The sequence below is a fragment of the Xenopus laevis genome, chromosome 1S (genome assembly GCF_017654675.1).
Source record: "Xenopus laevis strain J_2021 chromosome 1S, Xenopus_laevis_v10.1, whole genome shotgun sequence".
NCBI classification, from domain to species: Eukaryota; Metazoa; Chordata; class Amphibia; order Anura; family Pipidae; genus Xenopus; species Xenopus laevis.
Genome location: NC_054372.1, coordinates 163,773,616 through 163,790,840, shown reverse-complemented (window position 1 = coordinate 163,790,840; position 17,225 = coordinate 163,773,616). Strand labels below are relative to the sequence as shown.

Here is a 17,225-nt window from a genome sequence, read left to right as displayed (position 1 = left end):
GCAGGGCTAGTAACCCACAACCAGCCTTTTTTATTATTATTCTGCTGTACAGCACCGCTTGCATAAGTAGCACTATACAAATACAAAATATAAATACAGACTATCAATTAGGCTTGCTCTCTCTACAGTATATATCCTCATGTATATAATTATATAACTCTGTAAATCAGGTTAATTCTATGCATTTACAAATGAATATGTAAAGGATCCTTATGCTATGAATCTACTCACAAACCAATGTAAATGGATTCCACTTCGTAAATTAGATGAGTCAACATAGACCTCAGGAATATGATGAGACTTACAATATAGAAAATCAACACTGAAGTGAGTGCTAGTCACAAGCCAGATGCTGTGCTATGTTTATTAATATAGTGATATTTCCATATATTCTAGGATGCTGTGCTCACTCACAGTTGGAGCAGAAATATAACAATGTTTGTGAAGTAAGAAAACACATTAATGGATCGTTTATCTTGTAGATGTTCAGCTACTGAAGCAGTCTGGCTTTGTGTCATCCCTCTATGATTTAATGGCCAATACTTTCCATTGCATGACTCTCATTCATCGTTTTATGCTGCATTGTAACATATTATAATATTGTATAATATTTATGGATTATTGCTGTCATTTAACTGCCTGTTACAACATAATGCTAATTTTATAATGTGCTACAAACAGGGGGCTTTGGTTTATGGTTTTGGCTAAAAGGCAAATAGGACCACTTTTGGACCACAAGTAAGATTTAAGTTTTGCCAGCTTTATTCAGCTTCTTGTTCTCCATTGAGTTTTTTTTTTATTTTGCCTACAGGATGCTGTGGGTTTGAGAATTTTAAAATAAGAGGTTTTCTTTATTTCCGCAGCTTTTTATTAAAGGGGTTCACCCTTCAGTTAACTTTTAGTATGTTATAAAATAGCCAATTCTAAGCAACTTTTCCATTGGTCTTCATTTTGTTAAATTGTTTTTGAATTATTTTTCTACTTCTCCTGACCCTTTCCAGCTTTCAAACTGACCCCATCTAAAAAAACAATGCTACAAATGTATAGTTAACAGTTGCATAGCTAGATGTTACTGGGTCCCACAGCAAATTAATTTTAGGGCCCCCAGAGTTTATAATTTTTACCAAAATATGTTGAAATAGCACATTAATTGGGGCCTTGTGGGGCCCCTATACCTCCTGGCCCCCCCTGCAGACGCAGGGTCTGCTTCCTCTATAGTTTCACCCCTAATAGTTACTGCAACTTTTTATTTCTCCTCTTTTATAATCAGACCCTCCCTTATTCATATTCCAGTCTCTCATTCAAATCAATGTATGGTTGCTATGATAATTTGGACACTGCTGAATAAAAAGCTAAATAACTCAACCACAAATAATAAGAAATGAATACCAATGGCAATTTGTCTTAGAATATCGCTCTCATCATCATAATAAACGTTAATTCAAAGGTGAACAACCCCATAGCATGCTTTAGGATAGTGAGAAATGCTTGAAATTGTGATCTACTGCTCCTTATGAGGTGTAACAGTACAGGCTCCTGTCAGGCAATTTTTGGTGTTGTAGTTTTAGTAAAGATGAAAGCAAGTTGCTCAGTGTTTGAGTGCCCTTAAAGTATGTCAGTGCTGGGCCAACCCGGTCAGGCGCCCTAGGCAGCCTGGCCGAGCATAACGCCCACAGGCGCACATGCGTGAAAAAATCAAATGGGCGCATGTGCGAAATAACTTATGTGTGCATGTGCGAAACAACCGCATTCGCGTAAAAGACGAAAGTTCACATGAGCAGAAAGGATGCAAAGGAACAGCGCGCACACACACGCCGGTACATCTGCGAGCAGAGACCGGACTAGGTGGTAGAAGAAGCAGAGAAGGTGCATGCCTGGCGCCCCCCAAGCTTTGCACCCTAGGTACGTGCCTACTCTGCCTACCCCTAGTTCCGGCTCTGAAGTATGCCCCCTTTTCACAAGTGTGTATATATATATATATATATATATATATATATATATATATATATATATATTCATTTACATATCCCTGGCAGCATTTGTAAAATGTTAGCTGTTTTGGCAAATATGAGTCATCCTGCAAAACACCATTCTTTTAGTTTGGCATATTATTGGTCAATATTATTGGTCAGGTGAAGCAATTTATCATCACTGAAAATTAGCGATGAGCGAATTTTTTCGTCAGGTTTCACTGTGAAAAAGACACCCATGGCCAAATTTATGTATGTATGTATGTTATGAATATATATATTTATATACACACATAAATATATAATAGTGCTGATTGTTTAACTGCTTAATGCCAGCTGGTTATTGCTGTTCTTTTCACCCACATCTCTCTACTCGCTAATATCAGATAGTAAAAAGTTACCTATGGACCATTTATCTGTGTTGTTCATTAAACCTAATTTTCTGCCCCACGAAGAACAATATGCAGAAGGCTCTTTTTCCAAGCATGATTCCCTGTATGTGATGAATATGGTATATCCAGTTCATGCATGCTCCTATAATTAGGGATCATTCATTTGGCTAATCAAGATTGTGTCAGTTACTGTATTTGCTTTGTAGCCACCACTTAAATTACAACAATTCCTGTTCCCCGTAGATGATGATTGATGTAAAGCAGCTGTGCGTGGCTGAGTGTAAATTTAATTACTCCTTGACTTGGAAGGTGATAATGCAGTGTGTGTGGATCATGGAAAATTTCTGCCTTGGCTCTCAAAGATCAGAAATCTTTTAACATACATCTGCAGTGAGTGTTATTGTAATGTGTTTTGTAGTTCATCACAAGTCTTGAAATCTTGTACAGTATAAATCCCTAAAAATATTAAGCATATAATTCTGTCACTTACAAGGCTCATATGAACTGTGTTACTACAACGTGATGGGAAACTGTGGTGTCTTTCATGTGCTTCTATAATGGGCTTCACATAGAGATTCTGGATATAACACGAATCTCAGCATTTGATGACAACCATTCAGTTTGCAGTTCTCTTAAATGATCTGCAGTTGCCAAAGATGGTCATAGTTCTTCCTAGTTATACCAGGACATTACTCTAATTGACACTTATTCAGGTTCAAAGGCTTGGTTGTATGAGTATAGTAGTTGAGGGCAAGTAGATACAAATTTTGCCATGTTTTATTGTTCTGACTCAATAACAGATTCTATAGTGAATAAAGTACCCCACTATTGTAAAATATAAGGATATTATATATCAAAAGTCGCAGAGGAGTTCCATGAGGGACCAGATTTACATTGTGGGCGCCCCTAGGCCCACTACCGTTTGTCGCCCCTGTCCCCTCCAGGGGGACAGGAACAATGGGGATTGGCGCACGGGAAATTTAAGAAATTATTGTATCTGCAGCGCACCCCAGTGTTTTTGAACCAATGTGGGTGTGGTTGGGCAGCATGCCGCCCCCCTAAAATCCTGCCGCCCTAGGCCCGGGCCTAGGTGGCCTTTCCACAAATCCGGGCCTGGTTCCATGACCATATAAAAGCATGAGGCCATAGGCCGAGTACTTATACAGGTCATGGAACTCTAAGGTTTCTTCTTATATCCTCAAATTTTCCAACAAGGGGTACTTTATTTATTATAATACACAAGTTTTAGTGAGTCATATGGCAAAAATGACATCACTAAGCTCCGTTTATAACTGATGACATCACTAAGAGCTGTTGTGAATAATGTACCCCCTCTTGTAAAATATAAGGATATTATAAGTTACCAAGGAGTTTCATGACCATATAAAAACACCTGGCCAAAGGCCTAGTGTTTTTATACAGGTCATGGAAATCCAAGGTAACTTCTAATATCCTCATATTTTCCAACTGGGGCTACTTTATTTATTATAATACTCAAGTTTCAGTGAGTCATGTGACAGAAATGACAACAGAACTCACCGTTTATAAGGATATAATTTACAATATATTCATGGCTTTTGTGTATTTTAAGGATATAATTTAAAGGAAATTCATGGCTTTTGTGTATTATAAGAATATATATTTTTCATGTTCTCAGGTTTAGCTAATGATTTGAACCCCTTTATATTGTCTCTATGATTTCACTGTGTAGCAGTAAACAGTAGTACAAGAATTAAGCACATGCCAAACTTTGCTTGTGAGGTCTGTCTGGCATCCACTGTAAGTGCCTGGGAACTTTTGGTTTTATAATAAATAAACACTAATAGAGTTTTCAAACACTTCATCAATGCATGTTGGAAACAGATGAGATCTATAATTGAACAGTACAGTGTAGTGCTCCGAAAGCATTGCTAAGCATTTCAATCATTTTTGTTGCTAATAACAGCCCAAAGGATTGCTTTTAAAGTAAAGACAAAAAATGAGGCCCAGTACAGCAGCAGAATCGTCATCATTATATTGCATTTGCTTATCTAGAATGGCAAAGCCACTATGTTATATTTCTAAACTGTTTCTATGTTATCCAGCCATTATTTGGGGTTCCAAGTAGTGCACTTACCAATGCACTTTTTGTTCTGACCAAATTTGCATGTAATAGAAGTAAACATAGGGAAAAAATAGCTTCTATTTTTTTTTTACAGATGCTGCAACCCCTTTAAAGGAAAACTATACCCCCAAAATGAACACTTAAGCAACAGATAGTTCATATCATATTAAGTGGCATATTAAAGAATCTCACCAAACTGGAATATATATTTAAGTAAATATTGCCCTTTTACATCTCTTGCCTTGAGCCACCATTTCGTGATGGTCTGTGTGCTGCCTCAGAGATCAGATCAGACATGGAGCTATAGACATATTGTCAATTTCCCAGCTGCCCCAAGTCATGTTACTTACCTAAAATCTCCCATGTACCATTGGCAAATGCAGCCCGTGCTAGGAATAACCCAGAAAAGCAAAAGGTTGTTTCAGTTCACCACTGGAGAGCAGAGGCACTCAAAATGCCATGGGCTAAATACAGGTATGGGATCCCTCATCCGGAAACCACTTATCCAGTAAGCTCCAAATTACAGCAAGGGTATATCCCATAGACTCCATTATAATCATATAATTCAAATTTTAAAAAATGATTTCCTTTTTCCCTTCAATAATAAAACATTACCTCCCAACTAAGATCTGATTAATCTCTATTGGAGGTAAAACTATCCTATTGGGTTAATTAAAGTTTAAATAATTTTTTAATAGACATTAAGTATGGTGATCCAAATTATAGAAAGACCCTATTATCCAGAAATCCCCCAGATCCCAAGTATTCTGGATAACAGATCCAATACTTGTATTTACTTTCATCTTTTGGTGTTACTGGTCCTTTAAACAATTTCTGCAGAAGTAGACAGGTTAAAAAAATAGTATTTTTATCGATCAACCAACATAAATGGGTTCACTGCCTGGTACGATCCTAAAGTGTTATATGTTTCACAGCCTTTGTCTGTGCAGAAAATGAGCCTATATGCATGCATGTAGCTTAAACATACAATGTTACTGCTTCTCTTCATGCTTTAAAGGAGAACTAAACCCTAAAAATGAATATGGCTAAAAATGCAATATTTTATATAATGACCTATTCCACCAGCCTAAAGTTTCAGCTTGTAAATAGCAGCAATGATCCAGGACTTCAAACTTATCACAGGGGGGTCACCATCTTCGAAAGTGCTTGTGACACTCACATGCTCAGTGGGCTCTGAGCAGCTGTTGAGAAGCTAAATTTAGGGGTCATTGCACATTATAAAGCAGAAAATGAGGTTGGCCTGTAATGTAAACTGATGCTACAGGGCTGATTATTCAATTCTGATGCTAGTTGCACTGGTTTCTGTGCTGCCTTATAGTATTTATCTGTATTAATTACTAATCTGCCTTATATTGTGACATTTCTATTCTATGTGTACTATATATTATATTGAGTGGATCCCTAATCTCAGTAAATGACAGCAGCACAGAGCAAGTGCAGTGAATCAGCAGAAAAGAATATGGGGAGCTATTGGGGCATCTTTGGAGACACAGATCTTTACTGCTAAACGATTGTGGTTGCCTTGGGCTGGTACAGAAGCACAAAACATAATGTACAACATTTGTTCTCCTTTAAGATGGCATAGATGTGCAAATTATAGCCTATGTCGGACGAACGATCATCCAAGACAATCTTCTGACCTGCAACTAACTATTCAGATTGATATAAAGTAGTAAAGGGAACAAATCGCATGATGCTCGGTCCATTAACTGAAAGACCGCAATCGTACGAAAGTTATGTTGGACAAATAGCAGTGATAATCTCCTATTGAAATCATAATCTGCACATGCAGAGATATTATAAATAGGCAATATAAATATTTTAAACTGTCCGATAAACTGAATGACCAATTGCCATGGTTCAAGAAATGTCGGATTGCTCCAGAAATCCTACGCTGGTATCTTTAAATCTATTGCCAGCTTTAGTTGTACATGGTGCTGCCGGCCATATGTGTTGCTAATGGACTACACTGATTTCCTCACAGGAAGGGATTTTGTTGTTTTGTTTGTTTTTATGGCGATGGGTATCTAATCTAATATTGCATCCATGTGACCTTGTGCAGAGCATTTAATTCCTGCAAACAATATCAGCTAGGAAATGAAGCATTGTTATTACAATTATAGTACTTGTGGCTCTCCGGGGACTGGCCAGCTGTGCCTTACAGATGAACACATTCCTCTTCTCTTCATGGCTTAAAGGAGAAGGAAAGGTTACAATTAAGTAAGCCTTATCAGAAAGGTCCATTTAAATATAGCAGTAAACCCCCAAAGTAGTGCTGCTCTGAGTCCCCTGTCAAAAGAAACACTGCATTTCTTTCCTTCTATAGTGTACACATGGGCTTCTGTATCAGACTTCCTGCCTTCAGCTTAAACCTCATTGCCCTGGGCAAGAGCATGCTCAGTTTGCTCCTCTTCCCCCCCTCCCTTCTCTGCTGCAATCTGAGCCCAGAGCTATGAGTGAGCAGGGAGACACTCAGGCAGGAAGTGATGTCACACCACGTTAATACTGCACCTCCTATCTTAAACAAACAGAAAGTTTCTAGAGCTTTTTACTCAGGTATGGTAAAACATTCTACAGAATAAATATAGTATTATAGCTTGCACTATTGCAGCTAATCTATTGGCAATAAAATGCCTCCGTAGCTTTCCTTCTCCTTTAAGGGGTACAGCAATGTGGTAGTGTGGAACGTTTTATATATTACCTTGCATGTAATTGCAGAGAAGCGTTTGGACATATGGAAAAAGTTAAATGTGTTTTAATTAAATCCATTTTATACAAAGGTTCCCAGTTCAAATGTCATCTCTTTGAAGAGTTACAATGTGCCATTGTGACTGGATTAGTGGAAGAGTTTATATGCCGAGAACCTCCCACACCAGTCAGTTGAACTGAAGAAGCTGCTCGGATGAGTAGTGAAACGTCTTCAATAATTACTCAGCAAGTCCAGTTGTTTTTAGATTTACCTATACTAGATATACCATGACCTGGATGAACGAAAAGGTTCCCAGCCTTTTCCAGCTAGTGGGCTGATTGTTCCCTAACTTATTTGTGGACCAGATCATTTTATTCTCATCATTTTACATTATAAATTATACACACAGAGTTCATTGTATACTTATGGGCCAGAAATATCACTGATGGGTTAAAGGGGTTGTTCACCTTAACCTTGTTTCAGTTTAGTTGTTTTCAGATTGTTCAAACAAGACATAGGCATAAGGATGAAGTCATAACTTTTAATTTCATAAGTAATGACCTACACTGAATGCATATGACTCATAGTGTGACAAATTAGGCACCTACAATGCTATCCAGCTAAAGTCTTGAGACTTTAAAGGAGTTGTTCACCTTCAAACACCTAGAGCAAGAGACATATACTGTAGATAGAGGTTGGGATTGTGAAACAGGTGGTCACTGAGGGCAGAGCTGTTTGAGCCCTGAGGGACCCCACTAGGAACCTTACTCAATGTAGAGAATGTACCATTAACAACCACCCTCTGTACATATTCTGTAGCCAGTTTCCTATCCACATGCAAATTACTTCATTAAGCCCAAACGACCTTTGTTTAGAAAGAAGTCGTTTTTGGGGCATGGTATGGTCGGACTGGGGGGGTCAGGGCCCACTGGGGCTGCCACATCAGGGCACCCACAACCCCCCAATGGCACCCTTCACCAGTTGCAGGCCCCCCTCCCCAGCAAACCCCTCTCTGCCCCCACGCGGCGCATACCTACGTCTCGGTCGTTTGTGGGCGGGGGCAAGTGGGCAGAGCGGTCAGGGCAAGAGGCAGATCAAGCAGGGAAAGAGCCGGAGGTCAGGAGCGGAGGGTGAGGAAGTCACACTTTGTGGAACAGTCCACCACTGGCCCACAGTATCAAACGCTTTGGCAAAATCCAAATAGATCACTATACTGCCCCCCCCACTGTCCAGGATCTTACCTACCTCATCATAAAAAGCGATCAAATTCATCTGATATGACCTGACCTATCCTTCATAAAGCCATGTTGATTGCTGCTCATAATGCCATTCACTAGGACAACATTTTAAATGTGATTCCTTAACAAGCCTTCAAATAATTTGCCCAACACAGATGTCAAATTTACTGGCCTATAATGCCAGGCTGAGAGCGTAATCCCTTTTTTAAATATTGGAATTACATCAGATTTTCTCCAGTCCATAGGTACCATACCAGATGAAAGCGAATCTGGCAACATCAGAAATAGAGGCTGGTCTAAAACTGAACTAAGTTCTGTTAGAACCCAGGAGGTGTATGCCATCTGGCCCTGGCGCCTTTTTTACTTAAATATTTATTAAAGCTTTATGAATCATATCCTGAGTTAGCCACTGACTAGATTGAGCTGAGAAGGAAGGAAGGAAGTCTGATACAGAAGCCCATGTGTACACAATAGAAGGAAAGAAATGTGGTGTTTCTTTTGACAGAGGACTCAGAGTTGCATTACTTTGGGGGTTTACTGGTGCATTTATATAGATATTTTTGAAGTTACTTAGTTGTAACCTTTCCTTTTAAAGCTACACAAAATGTGTATATGGAATTTCCATATTGCAAATCGATATCTTTAATCCAAGTGCATAAAGTGAGATTGTGTTTGTAATTTATGATGCCATTCCTTTGTGTTTTGCAGTTGACTACAGACCACATGCCAATATGGATACTGCACATCACATGCTCCTATTTGGATGCAATGTGCCTTCTTCCACTGATGATTACTGGTAAGTGCAACCAATTAATGTTTTCCTGTGTCATAAGAGATACCACATTATTTGGTTAGGCATTTGCTGTGATACCTCTGTTATCACATGGCCGATTATAATGTATTGGAAGTGAGCCCAACATGTAGGGGGTAGACCAACATATGGGGCAGTGTCCCAATGCAAAATAAGTAACATAAAACAAAAGGAGAAGAAACCAGGTGGTATATATATATAAACATATAAATATAAAAGGGGGAACTCATCCTCAAATACCTATAATCAGCATTAATAGTAAAAGAATCAATAACATTATGTATTAAAGTACATGTGTAGCAGCAATAAGTCAAAGTTCATTTAAAGCTATAATGCTTCAATTGATAATTCATAATCATAAAATAAAAACTAATTTAGGAGGAGTAAGGTCATAAATAGAGTTGCCTATTGAAATATGTTGGAGGGCCATTTTGATACATACGTAGGCCAATGATGTATATGAAAAATTTAGCTTTGCCTTTGCTGAATGAATTATAGGTCTTTAACTTTACAGGCATTTTTACATTTGTAAAGGTTCATTTACAAACAAAGTGCACTGTGGACTTTATGGATGCATTTTTTTACCTACAGTGCATTATTTTCCCCAAGGTTCCACCATAATTGCTGTAAGCTGCATCAACCGCAAGTTCCCGTGTGTATTTTTTCCCCTGCATTTATGTTTCAGTGGTATCACTTCTGCAAAAAAAATAATAATGGCATGAGTGTCTGATTTACCTGACGCAAATGAGTTGTCACTGTTGATTCTGGCTGATAATTCCAGTGTTCCATTACGTCAGTGCATCGATTTTGTGTGTCTCTGCTTCCGAGCTGAATTTTATCTTGAAAAACTGCAAATATTGCTTCTAAAGAAATCTATTTTCATAAACCCCTATAAGCCACTCTCAGTCCAAAGGGGATTAAATCTTATTAGAGCTCATCAATACAGAATAGGATTTCTTGTAGTGACAGCACAGTGACAGAAGCCTCCCTATCATGCTTAGATCTGTCGCTTTTAGTATCAGAAAGATCTGGAATATGCTAAACACCATACTGTAACATGCATTTGGGGATTTCACAGGAGGTTGCGTTGGCTTACAATCGGTTTACAGCACCCAATGGTGTTTTCAGACTGACTCCAAATCAGATTGATGACACAGGTTCTCGGTGTGTGTTATGCCTGACTTTCAATTTCATAGATATAGGGGATTAATCCTCGCCCTCCACAGAGGCATTAAAATCAATCACACACCCACGTAAGTCTTGCCAAATCAGATCTCATTGTAATCCGACATGTAAAAACATTATCTGTTTTGTCGGGGAAAATTTATCTTCTTGAAGATTATCTGGCATAAAGGCAGAGAATATGGGAAAATGTCATCTGGAAGGCTGAGCAAACAACGATTGGCCATGAAATGGAGATGGCAGAAAGAGGGCAAGGATGCAAGTGAAAAGGAGAAAACAACAAAAAAATTCACTGTCCATTATAAACCATAAAACAGGAAAAAACACATAAAATATGAATGACTACACCCATTAAAAACATGACATGTCTTTTCTTGACATTAAAGGGGTGATTCGCCTCAGTGTTGAACTGGCCCATCGGGATACCAGGTGGGCCCTTTTGCTTCTAACCAGGGGAAAAAGGGAACACAACAAAAAAAATTACTTACTATTATAAGTCATAAAACATTGCAAAAACACATCAAATATGGATTGCTTCACCCATTAAAACATGACGTGTCTTTTCTTGACATTAAAGGGGTGATCAGCCTTCAGGTTAATGTTATGTTTGTTATAGAATGACCTGTTCTTAGCAAGTTCTCCATTGGTCTAAATTTTTTTGCTTTTTATAGTTGTTTTCATTATTTGCCTTCCTCCTCTTTCTAGCTTTCAAATGAGGGTCACTTACCCCAGCACTATTGCTCTGTGAGGCTACGCTTTTATTGCTACTTTTTATAGCTAAATAATTCAAAAACTGCAAGTAATCAAATATGAAGACAAGCTGCAAACTGTCTCAGAATAGCAGTCTCTACATTGTAGTAAAAGTTTATTTAAAGGTAAACAACCCCTTTTAACATTTGATATCCTTCACTCTCTAGAATGAGGGTCAACGACTGGAATCCTTTTTATAATGTGGGCTTTAAGGGGCAATAAGTAGCCATTTACAATAGAGCAGCATAGTTGTATTAATGTCTTGGACATGGAGTAAGATTTTTCACATTTATACTTGCAGTATTGTAGTATGCTATAATGCGTGATCAGAAGAAGAAAATAAGTTAATAAAGGTATGGGACCTGTTATCCAGAATGCTTGGGACCTGGGGTTTTCCTGATAACGGATAATAGGTTTCCAGATAACGGATCCCATACCTGTACTTTAATTATTATTCTCTTTATCCGGACTATTTAATCATACCTATGGAATCGCCATAGCCCTGCTTCCATTCTACCTCACTCCATGCACAGCCCTTTTGTTTCACTCTCAGCTCAACTTGTTCTACCCCAATTCCTCTGCCTCATGCATTGTATAGATCTTACTCCTCAAAAATTACTTATTTTTCAGATGAAAAGTTTCTCTTATGAGTTATCCTTTAATACAAGCAAGTAGGTCAAACTTGCTCCTTAAGGGTAAGGACACACTGGACGATTTGTAGCCAACGTTTTTAAAAAGCAAATCGCGGCGACATATCGCTCGTTTTGTCTCTGAACAAAACCAAATGAAAGACGCCAGCTCCTGTGCCCACAGCGCGTTTGTGAATCGCCTGTAGCTCCAAAACGCACTGAGACCCTTTTCCGAGCGATTTATCAGAAATAGCATGTACTTAGAAAAGCACTGAAATCTCCTAGACACGCACACACATACAGATAAGTAGCAGCGATTGTATTCAAATTACAATGCGAACGCAATGACGCAAGCACGCAAGCACGTAAAGACGCCAGGTTACAGCGGGAAGCACAAACCGTTTCCGGTTTGGGTGGAGCACGTACCGCACAGAGTAATGGGATACAAATCGCTCTGTGCCAATAGTCGCTGTGAATCGTCTGTTCAAAAAAGACGATCATCTTGTCGCCGCGATTTACTTTTTTAAAACGTTGGCGACAAATCGTCCAGTGTGTCCTTACCCTAAAAGAAACTCGAGACATATGCCAAGCAGATAGCAATTTCTTTCATCTGATTTAACCCTATCTCTGATTAATAGGAGACGAGGATCCAGGCAGGAGCAATAAGTTTAATAAATTGGAATTTCAAACTGTTCTTGGCATTAGACTTTCATTTTCTGCAGAATTAGGCTTCCTACATGATTACTTTCAAAGCACACTGTACTTGGCATATGTGAATTTGGCAAATCAAAACTTTTCTGCCTTTATGTTCTGTTGTTTTCTGTGAACTAAAATACAGTGTTCTTGTAGTCTTTATGCCCATAGTACACAGGGCAACTGCCAAATGACTGAGAATGTCTAAACTTCACCTTGTGCAATTGGTCTTAGAGCGATTTTATTGGTATTTTCTATTGTATATAAATCGTATCTGTTCAGGGTATGTTTGAGTCACTCTCATGGATTTATTTAGTAGCTGAGCTATGTAATTATTATTGGTTTTATCATTCAGTTAATTCTAACATTGTTTCTCTTACAGGGACTGCAGTGCAGGAACTTGTAATGACAAATCTAGTATAATGTATGCCTGGGCAAAGAATGCACCACCCACCAAACTACCAGAAGGTACTTTGCAGGTTGATGCTATACAGTATTTCTGAATCTGTTCCTTCTCTCTATAAAACACTCTGTAATATTTATAAAAAGGTGCATGTTTGGGCAGTGGTTAAAGCAGATAGAGACGAATATAGTTTGCGGTTGCGTCACATGATACAAGGTGCAGACAGCGCTGATATTTTTTATTGTGCAGTGGTCTGTGCAGTATTAGATCTTTCTGTACTTTGGATCTTCATAGACCCTAAGTCTACTAGAAAATCATGTCAAATTTAAGTAAACACAATAGGCTGGTTTTGCTTCGTATAAGGATTCATTATCTATCAGTTTGGATCAAGTACAAGGTACTGTTTTATTATTGCAGTGAAAAATGTAGGATTATTTGGCTAAAAAAGTCTATGGGAGACAGCCTTTCCGCAATTTGGAGCTTTCTGGATAACAGGTTTCCGGATACCTGTAGAATCTTACTATTTATAGGTTGCTATTGATGATAGATATATATATATATATATATATATATATATATATATATATATATATAGATATATATATATAGATATATATATATATATATATATATATATATATATAATCATATCAACATTTTTATTGTACTTTTTACTTGTTTATCTACTTTGATTACTCACAGGAGTTGGATTTCAAGTTGGAGGGAAATCGGGCAGTAGATATTTTGTTCTTCAAGTTCACTATGGTGATGTGAAAGCATTCCAGGGTAAGTGGAAAAGCAATAATAGTGATACAATTAAATTTGTGAAGTACATAAAGCCTATGAGTAAAATGATATGTTTTTACAGAAATTCAGTGGGTAAATGTTTTATTTACATAAAAAGACTGACATCTGGCTATATCAGGCTTCTTGTTTTTTTTTTTTTTTTGGAGGGGGGATTAATGAATGCAGAATATATATGAAAATATATGAAAAAGATATATTAGCACTCTTTATGCAGCAGTGTGTAAAGCCAAATATAACATTCCAAGCAGCTTTCCAATTTGCATCAATTACAAATCTTCTTTGTTATTTAAAGTTATTTATAAATATAACTGCTTCCGAATGTAGCATCAGTTTGTCTCTTTCTGTCTCTTTCTGTTCCCTGTATTGGCGATTCTGACTTTTTGAATCAACATAAAAGAAGCCAGCTCATATGAGACCTGGGAAGAAGCATCCAAACCTGACTTCACCTCCATTGTTTCAAGGAACATAGTCAGCAGTGCAGGAAGGGACAGAAACATAATGCTTGCACTTGCAATTATATTTATAACTATCTTGAAAACCACAAAAAAATTGTAATTATTTAGTTGCTTAGAAATAAATTGAATTAGGTATGAATGGTTTAGAGCCCCTTTAGATAACATGTTAACTAAATAGTTAAATGATCTCTCAATCTGTGGCATTTCAGTTTTGTACTAAACCCCTATCCCCAACATACATTTTATTAATAAAAGACGAGTATATGAGAAGCTCTCACTGTATTCCCTGCCCGATAAACTCCAATAGTAGGGTAAACAGTTCAACCTTTAGTAAATATGCCCCAAAATATCTAACTTCTCTTTTTCCCCAGAACCTGCTCAAAACATGACTTCACAACTCTGTAGCTATCGCTGTGCTAACACAAGCCCAAGTCAAAGGGCATCAAATAATACCTAGAAATAGGAATATTTGCATATTTGTGGGGAGAGCATCATTGGAATTGTAAACCTTTTATTCAAGTCCGATTAAACCGCTGCTCTGTGTTAGCAATCAATTATTATTTCCAAATGATGATATAAATAGGCCAAAGAGGAAGCCCAGCAGTTTTAATATGGTTTTATATGGCTCTATGACATGGATGGCTGAAACGATTTGCATTTTATTAAGGCAAGTCAATGGCCACTTGATTGAACTCTGTAATTGGCAGTGCCTTACTGATTTCTGTTGCTTGCAGAATGGAATGGAGATAAGTGAGAAGTTAATTTAAAGCTGCCCATTAGCAAAAAGATTTGCTTTTCCTTATTTTCTATGGTCATATTAAACCTATAAATGTCAGCAAATTGCTGAACACAGGATTAGACAATAATAATTTTTCCTAATGAAATAATAATGTGGTGTGTATATTAGCCTGGAAACAAAGATCTTCAACTGACAGTGCCAAGAGACTGGCAAAATATTGTTCTTAGAATGAAGGCAAAGTAGGTCTTTTGGCTTATGGTGGTAGGAGGTCCCTGTCCCGAAGAGCTTATAATCTAATTGAAGTTAATGCGAAGAAGGTCAAAACCCGCAATTAAACACAGTTCTATTATGCCTTCATGCTATAAATGCTTCAGTGAGTATATAGTTTTGTGTTTAAAAATGTATTGAATTCAAATAGTAAAAAACAATTCCTTTAATGAAAGCTTGTGAAGACATTATTATATTATAAACAGAAGCGTCTGTCTCGCCCTTTATTCTATATTTTATTCTATATGCTATTCTTGATACAGTTAATTTAATTAAATTGTGAAAGAAAAACAACATTTTGAAATACATCTGTATTTTGTATTCTTAGATAAACATAAAGATTGCACAGGGGTGACTGTACGGATAACACCTGAAAAGTAAGTACTATTCCTGTTTCAGTCTACTCTAGAATTCCCTGTTTTTGTGGTTGTGAGTTAATTTTTTGGTGTTTTTTTTTTTTTTTTCACACAAAGCACTTTATCAGGTTTTTAACCTTTTCCAGGCACCCTTCGGCAGACTTAGCTTCATGTATGTGTGGTAAAGAGCAATTTTTGTTTATTACTCTACTGTACATACATGTACAAAAAGAATGGGGAGCAGCACAAAAAAAAATTTGAGGGTTTGCTGAATAAGTGTTGTAATGGGATATTTATTAGCTCCTATGAAGACTGCCCAAGGGAGGCTCTGTTTGGTAGTACACCTACCAAACAGATTCCAAGCTTGGAATTCAAAAATAAGCACCTTCTTTCACTGAGAACAAAATCCATGGGGTTGTTCTCAGTTGCACACTTGATTTAAGTGAATCAGGCTTTTCTTGTCATTTAGGATTTACTTATTTACTGCACCGCTTTTCTCTATATGTTTTTTCCTTTATTTATGACCAAGCTGGCTAGAAGCCATCAAGATATTGGAGGCAACCATTGCAATGTAAATTTACTGTTTATTTCCTAGTAATGACAAAAGATCAGGCTTTCACCAACATTGCTGTCAATATTTGGAAACAATTTCTAGGTAGACTTTTCTGTTTGATTGATATATCACACTAGATTTGGTCTAAAGCAAGTGAAAGTGTGTAGGTGACCAGCCAAAAAAGCATCATTTTAAAAGTTAAAAGTTGCTTACTAAGTAAAAGAAGGACCAGGCGTGCTTTTATGTACAGTTGTGAATATCTGGAGCAATTCCAAGGAGATTAAAAAAAGTATGGATGCACCGAATCCAGGATTCGCTTCTGGATTCGGTCAGGATTCGGCCCTTTCCAACAGGATTCGGATTTGGCCAAATCCTTTTGTCTTGCCGAACCGAATCCTAATTTACAAATGCAAATTAAGGGCGGGAAGGGAAATAACTTGACTTTTCATCACAAAATAAGGAAGTAAAATCTTTTTTGCCACTTTTTCCTTTCCCTAATTTGCATATGCAAATTAGGATTCATTTTGGTATTCAGCCAAATCTTTTATGAAGGATTCAGGGATTCCACCGAATCCCAAATAGTGGATTCGGTGTATTCCTATAAAAACCGGGCTGCAAATAAATGACGTATATTATCTTCTCTGTACCATGACACTGTATTTCCAGCTACCTAATTATACATTATATATGTGTGTGTTCTCAGTTTCACTTCAGTAATAATGCTGTTTTTATATTTACAGACAACCATTAATTGCAGGCATTTATCTTTCAATGTCTCTCAACACTGTTGTTCCACCTGGGCAAGAGGGTAAGGAATTTATAGATATTTAATGTATACTGCTGTTAAATTTGAATTCAGTTGTACTGTATGAGATATTGTAAAAAAAAAAAGAGTTAAGAAACATATGAAAGTATGAATATAAAACTTGTATTCACTTCTATGCAATTTTTAGGGAGATATTTAGGAAAGGCAGCACTTTAAATGGAATTTTGTATAGCTACTGTTTATGCATAAAGTCTGTTGTGCTTCCCTAATTGGAATAATGTTTGGCACATATGTAGTAACTTACAGCAACTAACTAGCAGGTAGCTTTTACTTGTCAGTTGATTAGAGGCAAACATTTGATTGGCTGCTATTGGTTACTATACCAGTGCAAGCTTTCCCT

The 17,225-nt window shown here is 37.3% G+C and overlaps 1 protein-coding gene across 8 annotated transcripts in view; it reads left to right on the top strand.

Moving 5' to 3' along the window:
- pam.S (peptidylglycine alpha-amidating monooxygenase S homeolog) overlaps nucleotides 1-17,225 on the top strand; it is a 111,344-nt gene that overhangs the window by 45,252 nt on the left and 48,867 nt on the right. For all 8 annotated transcript variants that reach the window (XM_041573520.1, XM_041573527.1, XM_018234106.2 and 5 more), the window contains 5 exon segments: nucleotides 9,123-9,210; nucleotides 12,862-12,947; nucleotides 13,585-13,668; nucleotides 15,479-15,527; nucleotides 16,800-16,867. In XM_041573520.1, the coding sequence (XP_041429454.1) occupies nucleotides 9,123-9,210; nucleotides 12,862-12,947; nucleotides 13,585-13,668; nucleotides 15,479-15,527; nucleotides 16,800-16,867 (375 nt within the window).